At 36.0% G+C, this 13,037-nt stretch overlaps 2 protein-coding genes across 6 annotated transcripts in view; one reads left to right on the forward strand and one right to left on the reverse strand.

Annotated features, from left to right (window-relative positions):
- Positions 1–1,264: 1,264 nt before the first annotated feature.
- On the forward strand, positions 1,265–9,256 carry LOC106336780 (ABC transporter G family member 33). Of its 2 annotated transcripts, none has more exons than XM_013775715.1 (22): positions 1,265–1,617; positions 1,687–1,810; positions 2,049–2,134; positions 2,206–2,290; positions 2,366–2,525; positions 2,937–3,013; positions 3,088–3,141; positions 3,229–3,621; positions 3,685–3,966; positions 4,050–4,363; positions 4,444–4,604; positions 5,552–5,655; positions 5,733–5,886; positions 5,958–6,071; positions 6,152–6,225; positions 6,308–6,640; positions 6,717–7,007; positions 7,375–7,458; positions 7,568–7,701; positions 7,771–8,001; positions 8,320–8,746; positions 8,846–9,256. In XM_013775715.1, the coding sequence occupies exons 1-22, from the start codon at positions 1,313–1,315 to the stop codon at positions 9,110–9,112; spliced, it is 4,254 nt and encodes a 1,417-aa protein (XP_013631169.1). In that variant the 5' UTR covers positions 1,265–1,312; the 3' UTR covers positions 9,113–9,256. The 2 variants fall into 2 exon arrangements, with proteins under 2 accessions (XP_013631169.1, XP_013631170.1); XM_013775716.1 differs by having other exon boundaries at positions 1,304–1,617; positions 7,774–8,001.
- Positions 9,257–9,386: 130 nt separating this feature from the next.
- Positions 9,387–13,037, reverse strand: part of LOC106336781 (myosin heavy chain, clone 203-like) — a 5,835-nt gene continuing 2,184 nt past the window's right edge. For 2 of the 4 annotated variants that reach the window (XM_013775721.1, XM_013775718.1), the window contains exons 2-4: positions 10,616–10,723; positions 10,361–10,502; positions 9,387–10,144 (exon numbers count right to left, since the gene is read on the reverse strand). In XM_013775721.1, coding sequence (XP_013631175.1) covers positions 9,755–10,144; positions 10,361–10,502; positions 10,616–10,653 — 570 coding nt within the window. In that variant the 5' untranslated portion in view covers positions 10,654–10,723 and the 3' untranslated portion in view covers positions 9,387–9,754. Of the gene's footprint in view, positions 10,145–10,360; positions 10,503–10,615; positions 10,740–10,799; positions 10,890–13,037 lie in introns of those variants that run through there. The other 2 variants (XM_013775720.1, XM_013775719.1) reach the window with 2 other exon arrangements.

A 13,037-nucleotide genomic window follows, 5' to 3' on the forward strand; every position in this document is an offset into this window, starting at 1 on the left:
AAACTATATTTCTAAACATTATAAAACACTCTTTAGTAATTATCAAATGGAATGGAACATGATAAAATAGAAGAGTAGCAGAATATATCGCATTTCATAACAGGAATAGAACAAACATAATACATATTGTTTTACATTTCTATTCCATATGCGAATAGAATAGAACAAAATAAACAGATACTGTTCATCTTCTCCGATCAACTTAGGTCATCCACGGCGACAAAATATAGGTGTATCTCGCGACATCAGTAAATATAATACATATAACCGCATCAGAGCGACGGATTTTGTTGTTGATACAATAAATAGAAGAGAAGAACATACGGTGGTGACGCGATGATGGTGCCGTTTGTATAGATGGAGGTGATCGCCACTACATAAGTCTTTTCGGCAAGGGTCAGCGCAAATTGGGATGTGAATGTGAATCGGCGAAGGATTGTAATCAGAGAAAACGCAGTGGAGACAATATGGAGTGAAACTATTCAAAGAGGTGTGAATCTGGAAGGGACACGACATATTTTTGCAAAATAGTAATTATTGTTATGAAATAACTTATAATTTATAGTATCGAGAAATTAAAATAAGAGTAGAATTTAATACCCGTAGGAAGCAAATAACACTTAATATGAGAGAAAGTGTTTATTATAAGGAAGAAGAAGAAGATGTAATTGTGTACAAAAGAGTGAGATGAGTGATGATATTTATAGTGAGCAACAATACATAAAATATCAAAGATGGTGCTTGATTTGGTAAATGAGTGGGTGATCATAGTGCTTGATGAGTAGATGATCATAGTGTTTGATGAGTAGATGATCATAGTGCTTGAGTTGGTAAATGAGTGGAGGATCATTTCAAAGTTTATCTTATAACAGGTAAATCATTTTTTCAAAGTAAGTTAGGTAATAATACTTTAATTTTCCTACTTTCTTGACCCAGGAAAACTTCCCAATGTATTATTGTAGTCTACTTTTTATTATTATTAAAGGAATATAGTATGTTTTTCTTTTGAATTAGTATCGCCTTTTTAAAAAAAGCATTTGGTTTAATTTTAAGAAGAATATCCTACCTCTAGTCCATTCAAATTGTTTGTTTCCGGACCATATTTCAATCATGGTAAATTACCCAAAAAGAACACAAAATAATGACGTTGATACTCTCAAAAGTTAGCACGTAACAATTGTAGCAGTGAAAAGACGTCTAAGCATATTAAATATATTCACACTTTGAAGACAAATGGATATCTCATTATTGACTTCTCATCAGATAAGAAGCCAAGAGAGTACTCATTGAGACATGAGGTGATGATTTGAGAATGGAGCTTGCAGAGATTGGAAAAAGCATGGGGTCGAGTTTCAGGAGCAGCTCATCAAGAAATGAGCATGAGGATGAGGCAGAGCATGCTCTGCAGTGGGCTGAGATCCAAAGATTACCTAGTTTTAAACAACTGAGATCATCTCTGGTCGATGAAGAAGGGGATGATGTGGAGAAAGGGAAAAGGGTCGTTGATGTCACCAAGCTTGGAGCCATGGAACGTCATCTGATGATTGAGAAGCTGATCAAACACATTGAGAATGATAATCTCAAGCTGCTCAAGAAAATCAGAAGAAGGATAGACAGGTGAATGAATATATGTGAAAACAAAGAAAAAAACCTTGTGAATCTTGAAACTGAGTTGTTACTTTGCAGGGTTGGTGTGGAGCTTCCAAGCATAGAGGTGAGGTACAAGCATCTAAGTGTTGAAGCAGAATGTGAGGTCGTTGAAGGGAAGGCGCTTCCAACTTTATGGAATTCTTTGAAGCACATTTTCTTAGTGAGTATACTTGAGAATGTAATGCATATTGCAAGTTGGTAGTAAAAAAAAAAAAAAATTGTTGTGAACAAACGCAAATTAACTTCGAAGAAAGCCAAAAAACTTGAAAAGAACAAAGCACGATTGAGGCAAATATCCTTTTAAAATTTGTATGTTGATTATGTGAATAATTAAATCTACAACAACTTAGACGGTTGTTAACATAACTAGTATTGAACTATACTTTTTTCTTCTTTAGGAGTTGGTAAAGCTGAGTGGTGTAAGAACACATGAAGCCAAGATAAGCATACTTAACAATGATAGCGGCATCATTAACCCTGGAAGGTAGCTTTTGATCCAAGCTTTGAGTTAGTGTGTAATGCACGCAACTAATGCCCTCTTCTTGTTGCTCCAAGGTTAACACTGCTGCTTGGTCCTCCTGGATGTGGGAAAACTACTCTGCTCAAGGCTTTGTCCGGAAACTTGGACAAGAATCTAAAGGTTTTCAGACTTTATTTCAATCTGATTCTCATGATGCAGATGTGTAAACCACATGATCTCTTTTGTTTTCCACAGCTTTCTGGTGAAATCTCTTACAATGGACACGGTCTAAACGAGTTTGTTCCTCGGAAGACATCCGCGTACATAAGCCAACACGATCTGCACACTGCGGAGATGACAGTTAGGGAGACAATAGACTTCTCAGCTCGTTGTCAAGGTGTTGGTAGTCGAACAGGTAAGATGTCATCATAAAGCAATGCTCTCTCTGAAGCATTCACTAAACCATTTGCTGGAACAGATATATCATTCTCTGTACCTATGTTAAAAAAAAATCGCTAAGCAATAACTATGCTTTTTGTAGAGGAGTACCAATTAGACGGGGTCAACGCTTGTTTAAGTGTTAACCAAATATTGATTTGTTTTATATATAGTGTACATTTATGTATGATATGTTTGTTTTTGAGTTTAATTATAAAATAATTTTGATGAATTATCAAAATTAGATATACAAAATAAAACAAATTAGACAAATCTGTGGATATATACTAACACTATTGTTTAATTTAGAATGATTTAAAACTATTTAAACTGATTTAAAACTATTTAAACTGGTTTGAATCATGCTATATACTATTTGCTGAAACAGATATTATGATGGAGGTCAGTAAAAGAGAAAAGGATGGTGGAATCATTCCTGACCCGGACGTAGATGCTTACATGAAGGTCTCTCACTCCAGAAGGTAATCTTTTAACTAAGAGGGTTGATTATAAAACCTTTTGTGAATCCCACTGTGCAGGCTATATCGGTTAATGGACTTAAAAGAAGTCTACAAACAGATTACATCTTGAAGGTAATTTCTCTGAAAACAACTCAGACTTGTAATCCTTGTTGATTAGCTTCTTGATTATGTCATGTATTTGCATTTCTTTTTCTTCAGATCCTAGGTCTTGACATATGTGCAGAAACATTGGTTGGTAATGCAATGAAAAGAGGCATATCTGGTGGTCAAAAGAAGCGTCTTACTACAGGAGAGATGGTCGTTGGTCCAGCAAAAGCTCTTTTTATGGATGAAATTACAAACGGCCTAGACAGCTCCACAGCGTTTCAGATAGTCAAGTCACTTCAGCAGCTGGCTCACATCACCAACGCAACTGTGTTTGTTTCCCTTCTTCAACCTGCTCCAGAGTCATATGATCTCTTTGACGATATTGTCTTGATGGCTGAAGGAAAATTAGTGTATCATGGTCCAAGAGACGAGGTCTTGAGGTTCTTTGAGGAATGTGGTTTTAGATGCCCAGAGAGGAAGGGTGTTGCAGACTTTCTACAAGAGGTAAGAAGCCAAGTTTCTGTTCCTTGACGCTTACGTTTTGTTCTGAGTTGTTTTGTTTTGCAGGTTATATCTAGAAAGGACCAAGGACAGTACTGGCTGCACCAGGACATACCCCATAGCTTTGTCTCAGTAGACGCATTGTCCAAGAGATTCAAGGAGTTAGAGACTGGGAGAAAGATTGAGGATGCTCTCTCTAAGCCATATGATAAATCAAAAACCCATAAAGATGCTCTCTCTTTCAGTGACTATTCTCTTCCAAAGTGGGAGCTGTTCAGAGCATGCATCTCAAGAGAGTTTCTTCTAATGAAGAGAAACTCTTTCGTCTACCTCTTCAAGACGTTTCAGGTTACATTCTTCGTTCCTTGTGTCTTCTTTCAATGTTCTAGGGTTAGGTCTAAAGAAACCCTTCTTGCCTTTATGTTTTGCAGCTTGTTGTGTCAGCAATCCTCACTATGACTGTGTTTATTAGAACGCGGATGGGTGTAGATATTATTCATGGAAACTCTTACATGAGTTGCCTCTTTTTCGCAACCGTTGTGCTTTTGGTGGATGGTTTTCCAGAGCTGTCTATGACTGTTCAACGTCTTGCCGTGTTCTACAAGCAAAAGCAACTGTGTTTCTATCCAGCTTGGGCTTATGCAATCCCTGCAACAGTGTTAAAGATCCCTCTCTCTTTCTTCGAATCTCTCGTTTGGACTTGCCTTACTTACTACGTCATCGGATATACTCCTGAAGTCTCCAGGTGATAACCTTCTTAAACCATCTCTTGCTTGCTCCCTACTCAAAAGGTTATGGAAAGTAATGGTTACTTGGTGTTCTTAGGTTCTTACGTCAGTTCATGATGCTCTTTGCTGTTCATTTCACATCCATATCCATGTTCCGATGTATAGCTGCAGTCTTTCAGACAGGAGTTGCTTCAATGGCAGCTGGTAGTTTCGCCACATTAATCACCTTTGTGTTCGCCGGTTTCGCCATCCCTTACAGTAAGACTTTTTACACTCTCTTTCACTTCAGTCTTGTTCCAAACTTCCATCAAAACTTAGGCCCTGATTAGCAGAGCATTAGCATTAGCACTAGCAGTATGCTATAGAAGCAGTATGATGCAGGAACTGTATGCTTTTGCTAAACTGTTTAATAGGATGATTGGTAGAGCAGTATGAATATGCTATTTAAAATTATTATAAAAATTAATATATAATATATTTTATTTTTAATTAATATATTAATATATTACTTTTAATGAATATATATATATATTAACATATAAAATTAAAAAGATATAAAATTAATTTATTTTATTTAAAAATTTAAAAATTATGTTTATATCGAAAATATTATTTAAAAATAAAATTTTTAATTAAAATATCTATATTTTAAAATAATATTTTCACTTTTAAAATAAATTAAATATATAAATTAAATTATATATTTTAAATGTGAAAAACTATTTAAAAAAATATTTTTATTATAAATTAATTTTAGAAATCAAAATTTTATTTTTGGGATATAAAAATAATTTTATGATATTATAAAATAAAATAAAAGAATTAATTATATATTTTCCTTAATTTTATAAATTATGTATGCAAATGCTTTTCTAAAAGCTTCATGTGAGAGCATTGACCAAAGAGCATTTGGAGAGCATTTGCATTTAGTAAATGCTTCTCTAAATGCTTTTTTAACCATTGTTGATTGGATAATGTAGAGCATAATGCTAATGTTAATGCTCTACCAATCAAAGCCTTAACCAAGCCGGATCTTGGCACAGCTCAATGAAACATTGGGCTCGGTTCCTAATTTTTTTGAACTTTTACGTAAGAATAGACCCTTAAATTATGGAAAAAGTTTTTACTAAGATTCTTAAGAAATGTTTCAAGCTCCCAAAATCTCATACCCGGCCCTGAACGTGACATTGGTTTTGTTGTTGCAGCTGATATGCCAGGGTGGCTGAAGTGGGGTTTCTGGGTGAATCCTATAGGTTACGCAGAGATTGGGCTCTCTGTAAACGAGTTTCTTGCTCCAAGATGGCAGCAAGTAACTCTCTCATCTCCTACTTACTTCTCTTCATCATTCTTACAAGACTAATCAGTTTTTCTTGTTATGTTTTGTAGATGCAACCAACGAATGTTACATTGGGGAGAACCATACTTGAAAGCAGAGGACTGAACTATGATGATTACATGTACTGGGTCTCATTATGTGCCTTGCTTGGACAGACCCTTATCTTCAACATCATTTTCACTCTAGCTTTGAGTTTCTTGAAATGTAAGTTACAAATATCGAAAAATATGCAATGGACTAGAGCATATACTGAATAGCTTCTTTTGTTTTAACAGCTCCCATTACATCTCGCTCTATGATCTCAAAAGATAAGCTCTCTGAGCTGCAAGGAACAAAAGATTCGTCACTCAAGAAGAACAAGAAGGCAACAGATTACATAGAAGATTCAGGTGAAACATATATGTCTTTCTTGTCACACAAGCAAACTCTTTATTCTCAGTTTCGTTTATTAACCTAATTCATTCAACAGGGAAGATGGCCTTACCTTTTAAGCCTCTCACCATAACGTTCCAAGATTTGAACTACTACGTAGACGTTCCTGCGGTAAAAGCTTCTCCTCCCCCATTCTTGGATCTTAACATCATATGCAAAAATGATCATCAAAGGATGTTTTGACTAATCTCAGGAGATGAGAGTTCAAGGATACAATGAGAAGAAGCTGCAGCTTCTCTCAGGCATCACCGGAGCTTTCAGGCCAGGCGTTTTAACGGCGTTGATGGGGATCAGTGGAGCTGGAAAAACCACTCTACTCGACGTTCTCGCCGGAAGAAAAACAAGCGGATACATCGAAGGAGAGATCAGAATCAACGGATACCTTAAAGTCCAAGAAACCTTCGCAAGAGTCTCAGGCTACTGTGAGCAAACAGATATACACTCACCAAATATCACCGTCGAGGAGTCTCTAATCTACTCGGCTTGGCTCCGTCTAGTTCCAGAAATAGATCACAAAACAAAAATAGTAAGCCCTAGTGATGATTCTAAAAAAGGCAAGAATGACCTAGAAAGTAACTTGACTGAAAAGAAACTCGTTGCAGAGATTCGTGAAGGAAGTTCTTGAGACGATAGAGCTGGAGGAGATCAAGGACGCGATGGTGGGAGTCCCCGGCCAGAGCGGGCTGTCGACGGAGCAGAGGAAGAGGTTGACGGTGGCGGTGGAGTTGGTGGCGAATCCGTCGATCATATTCATGGACGAGCCAACGACGGGGCTGGACGCAAGAGCAGCTGCCATTGTGATGAGAGCTGTGAAGAACGTTGCGGAGACTGGACGTACCATTGTGTGCACTATTCATCAGCCTAGTATCGATATTTTTGAAGCCTTCGACGAGGTACATATTTTTTTCAAATATGAAAGTATTTATAGTGATTTTGTTTTAAAAGAATACTCTCACATGTATTATAATAACATTTTATCCAAAAGTAGATATAAGAGATTTTTTTTCTTCAAAATAGCCTTTATCAAAAATTTGAAAATTATAGAATAATTGAGTTTAGGGTTTAAAAGGGATGGGTGAGATTAGGTTTTATAAATTAAAGTAACTTAATTTTTTTTTTTTTAAATGAGTGCTGTTTTGAAGATCTGTTAGCGTGTTATATTTGTGATAAACTTTAAAAGTGCTATTTTGGAGTTTTGACTATTTTGTGGATAATTAAGAAGAAATTTCTTATAACATATTGTTTTTATTACATGTTCAGTTGGTACTTCTGAAGAGAGGAGGTCGCATGATTTACACTGGACCACTTGGACAACATTCTTCTCATGTCATACAGTATTTTGAGGTTAGCGTGTTATACAAGAAAATGAGCCAGTTTAGTTTCTATGACTTTTTCAATGTTTTAACGAAATAATTAACTATGTATATTTTTGTTATTTGGGGTTAATGAACAGAGTATCCCTGGAGTTGCTAAGATTAAAGACAACTACAATCCAGCAACATGGATGCTAGAGGTCACTTCACAGTCTGTAGAGATTGAACTCAACATGGATTTTGCAAAAATCTACAAAGAATCTGCTCTCTACAAGTGAGCTGAATATCTCAAAAACAACTGAAACCTTGTCATTTATTACGAGCTCATGTGTTTTCTCTGTAGCAGGAGCAACTATGAGCTTGCTCAGGAGCTGAGCAAACCGGATCCCGGGTCAAGCGATTTACATTTCGAGAGAACTTTTGCGCAGAGCTGGTGGGAACAGTTCAAATCTTGTCTATGGAAGATGAGCTTGTCTTACTGGAGAAGCCCTGCTTACAATTTGATGCGAATCTTTCACACTTTAGTCTCTTCTTTGATCTTTGGTTTACTCTTCTGGAAGCAAGGTCAAAAGATGTAAGTTAGTTGCATAAAATACATTCAAATCATCATTTACATTCCTAGTAAAGAACTGTCTCACACATCAGGAAAATACTATTTTATTTCAAAAATAGCACACAAGAATTTTTTTTTTTCAAAAGAGTATTAACTAAAAGTATATGGGTGTGGATTTAGTGATTATGATTTAGGGTTTAATATTTAGAGAGTGGAGTTAGGGTAAGAGTTTAGGATACAGAGTAATTTAGTCATTTTAATCTTTAACTAATTATAGTTTGAGAATTTTTCTCTTATGTTCTATTTTTGTCATAATTGTTTGTATTTTTTTTTTGGCAAAGATACTCAACAGAACTTGTTCACAGTTCTTGGAGCCATCTATGGCCTTGTGATATTCTTGGGGGTAAATAACTGCACTTCAGCTTTACAGTATTTTGAGACAGAGCGTAACGTTATGTACCGCGAAAGATTCGCTGGAATGTACTCTGCCTTTGCCTTTGCACTGGCTCAGGTTGTGACCGAGATTCCTTACATTTTCATCCAAAGCGCAGAGTTTGTGATCATAATATATCCTATGATGGGTTTATACGGATCTGCCTATAAAGTCTTTTGGAGTCTCTACTCAATGTTCTGCAACTTACTCTCCTTCAACTACTTAGCATTGTTCCTCATCTCCATCACTCCAAACTTCATGCTCGCAGCTATTCTCCAGTCTCTTTTCTTCGTTGCTTTCAACCTTTTTGCTGGATTCTTGATTCCACTACCTGTAAGATCTTTTTGTAACAAGTCATTATATACCATTATCATCATCGTTGATCTTTACCTATAGTTAATAGTGTTTTTCCTTGATGTTGAAACAATGCAGCAAATACCAAAGTGGTGGGTGTGGCTTTACTATCTAACACCTCCCTCTTGGAGTCTCAATGTGTTTTTCTCGTCTCAGTACGGTGATATTCATCAAGAGATCAATGCATTTGGAGAAACCACGACCGTGGCGAGATTCTTAGAGGACTATTTTGGATTCCATCATGATCGTTTGATGACTTCAGCCATTATTCTCATAGCGTTTCCAGTTGTATTGGCTTCTATGTTTGCTTTCTTTGTTGCCAAACTCAACTTTCAGAAACGATGATCCATCACACACCAACCAAAGGTTTGAAACACCAAAGGGTAGTTTACAAATTACTGTATGGACATGCACGTATTCGTTGTCACACTATTTGTAAACACTAAACAAATGCAAAATTTATTTATAAAATCATAAGAAAGTTGGATATACTCTAATGCATCAAAATAAATAGGTCTACAACATAATAGTAACTCTCTTATTTTTTTACCATAGAGAAATGATCTACGGCTGAATACTTCAAATATTAATTAGTATACTGCTTCATGCAATTGAAATGAATAGTAAAGTATACTGCTTCCTTTATTCAGTCACATCATAATTTTCAAGAAGAAACGTCATTTTCTTTCTTTGATCACAAAAGACACAAGAAGAAAGAGACATGTGTGTGTCTTGTTGTCCTCCCCATCTCTACTAACACTTTGAATTTAATACTGTCAAACTCAAAGGTCTCCGAAAGCCTAATTAATCCCTTTATGATCACATGCCCTTCTCCTTCCTCTCTCTCTCCATTCTCCTTGTACCCATCAAGAACTTCCACAAAAGTATTAAACTATAGTATTTTAAACTGTAGCTTCAGGATCCAACCTCAGAGAAACGGTTCTCAATCAAGGTTATTTGAGTTTTGGATATCCTTGATTCTTGAACTCAAGAAAAGTCATTACTAGCCTGTGATTCTGCTTCATGACTTGAGGTTGAAGCAACAACACTTTCTTCACCAGAAGAAACATCTTTGATCTTTGAACTTAACTCTTCTTTTTCTTCTTCCACGGAGGCAACATTTTCAGTTTCTTGATCAATGTTTTCTTCCTCAACAAATCCATTTCCATGAGTTTCTTTTTCTTCTCCTTCTTCCTTGGATGCTGAGGTGGAAACCGATGATAAACAAGAAACTTCAGATGAACTCAACTGCTCTGATCCTTCAGAACTGCGAGACCCTTTTATGGATTCAAGCTTTTTCATCAGAAACTTTAGTCTCTTCTCTGCTTTCTCCCTTAATCTGATCTCTTCTTTCAGATTTTTCTCCAGCTCTTCCATCTGTTTCCAAGAGATTAAAGGTTTTCTTTGAAACAAAAATCAGCTTATTACCAAACAAAGATTTAAAAAAATAAAAATAACAGAGCAAATGAATTTACAAGTAACAAGAATGACTCTTTTCTTGGTTGTTGATTAAACCCAAATCTTCAAAAAAATAGTGAGAAAAAGGCATTTCTTAAACAAGAATGATGATACTAAGGATTTTATGAAGCTTACCTTTCTGGTAATGAGGTCTGCTTCATCTTTTACAGACCTTGAAACTTGCCTCTCTGCAAGCAGTCTCCCTCTTAGACACTCCACAGTTCTCAGATTTCCCTTCTCTTCTCCTTCCTCCATCTTCTTACTTGCAAAATTTGTTCTTAAACAAAAAAAGAAGAAGATAAAATCAATTCCTCATATAGACTCTCTACATAGAACTTTCTTAAAATCACACAATACGACATATACATGTATATAAAGAGAAAGAGAAACCTGCATTTCGTGTTGTAATTGAAGGGATCAATTGTCATACTGTTCTTTATATATTCAAAAACCAGAACCAGATTGGTAAAAGCTTATAAAGCTCAACTTCTCACCTAACTGCAAAAAGGGTAAACTAAAAATAATAAGACAGTTAAGACCAATGTGTTGTTAGATTGATGTCACTATGATTTACATTTATTGTTCATGTTGGAGTTCCCTCCTTAAGCCCAAAACAAATCAAGCATTAGTCCAAGAAGAAGAAATATCTAGAAGGAGAAGAAGAGTGTGGATTGAGAAGTGTGTAGAAGTGTGTTGAAGTGTTTATACGAAAAGAAGATGGAGAAGTCTCTAGAATTAGCTTGTAGTTACCCTCCACTAGTATAAATAAGAGTGTAGAGTCCATTTGTAACATCATCCAAGAATCAAGAAAACAAAGAGAGAAAACATTTGTAAGAGAGAGTTCTCAAAACAAAATCTTTGTAAACCCTTTCCAAAATTATAAAGAGTCTTCTTCTTAAATCTTTTAGTTGTCTAATCCCATCTTCATCTCATCGATATTGGGTAATTTTCCCAACAAGTTTCTACTGATGTCTACACTCTTGTCCTTAGCTTCGGACGTCGATTATATTTTGTTGAAAGCAAATGCATTCTTTATCCACTCATCTCAAGTGAATAGCAGGTTGTAAATAGATCTGACGGACTTTTATACTAAATTCAAGGGAGTAATTAAAACTTAAAAATTTGAGTATATCATGTGATATGATAGAACATCTACTCAAAGTCTCTTATGTCATAAAAATTTGGATGACGAATTGACGAGTGATCGATCGAACCGTACTTACATAAGTTTCTTTTACATACATGTGTATTGTGTTTATAAAGAGTTTGTCACTAAAAATAGTTTCACTTTGTTCACGTTAAGAAAAAAAATTACCAATCTTTAAAGAACTAAGAAGTAAAGTATTCGTGAATTGTATAGAAGATTTATACAAGTTTGTAATGATTTATCGGCTCCCTTGTCTTCAGTTTTGACGTAATTTACAAAGTAAAACTATTTTTTTTTGCTGTCAACAAACGGCTATTCTATTACTCAAACATGAGGTGGTCTAGGTAACCAGACCGGAATAGAACAACCAATAAAACAAAGAGATCTATGAAAAGATCGAGCATTTCTATTTTTATAAAACAAGGTAAAACTATTAAAACGTCAATTAGGTGTAGTAAAATTATATTTTTGTTTTTATACCATGTGGAATATTTCATTTTACTATTATGCTATTAACACTTGATATCTTGTGCATTTACATGATTTTAGACATCATTCCAGCTTTTAAATTGATCATTTAGACACATTTAGAGTTTATTTAGGATGCATTGCATTGCATTTGTATGTTTTGCAGGTTTGGAGAAGTGCTGGTCAGGTTTTGGAGCTTAAAAGGTCAAAAACGTTCAGGATGTTGAAGAATGGCGTGGTAGCAGGCAGGAGTCGCGACCAGATGCAGGCTGCGAAGAGAAGGTGTCACCGCAGGCGACCTTCTCGGGGAGAGGCTAACCGCGGCCGTGTGTCGACGAATCAGACAGGCATTTCGCAGGCCCTCGCCGCGGGAAGAGACTGGGCGCGGCGTGATGTCGACGAAACAACCAGGACGTTTCGCAGGCCTACGTCACGGGAGGATACAGGTCGCGACCATGTGTCGTCAAATCAACCAGGGCATTTCACGGGCTGTGATCGCAGGATGTGCCGGTCGCGGCCGATGATCGCGTTTCGCGGGCTGTGATCGCAAGCCATAGCTGGTCGAGGCATGTGTTCGAAATTTAGCATTTTACTGATTTACTCCTATGTCATTAAGCTACTATAAATACATTGTAAACCTAATCTTAGATTTTATCTTGTTTTCTATCTAATCAAAAACCAACTTTAGGTGAAAGATTTAATCTTGATCAATTTCTCTTGTGTTTACTTGATTACTTTGATCATTAATCATGTTTAGACTTAGATCAACCAATGATCTAGTGTTTATCATGATAATGAGTGAGTAGTCATCTTTGGATTCATGGGTTAGGATGATTAGGATGATTAAGTGATGATCTAGAATGTTTAGAGTAGATTAATATGTTTCCTTGCTTGATTGAGTGATCTTAATGCTAAGCTAGAGTTGGCCATTCTGGTTTAGAACTCTAGACATTTCATTGCCCGGAAGGTATTCGATGAAATGTCTGAGCCAACTCAACATGCTCTTAGCTTACCCTACCAAAGGGATTTGATGTTAGGGGAGTTAGGAAATTTGAATGATCCATTCTTAATGATTGCTTGATTAACACAAACCAAAGAAATTTGATGTTTGATCATAAAAGTAAATGAGCTTTTATCTTGGAAGAGATGCTTAGAATTGATATCTAGACTTAGGGGAATGTGTTGATTGAAACCTTG

This window comes from Brassica oleracea, chromosome C4 (genome assembly GCF_000695525.1).
Source record: "Brassica oleracea var. oleracea cultivar TO1000 chromosome C4, BOL, whole genome shotgun sequence".
In the NCBI taxonomy this organism is placed as follows: Eukaryota; Viridiplantae; Streptophyta; class Magnoliopsida; order Brassicales; family Brassicaceae; genus Brassica; species Brassica oleracea.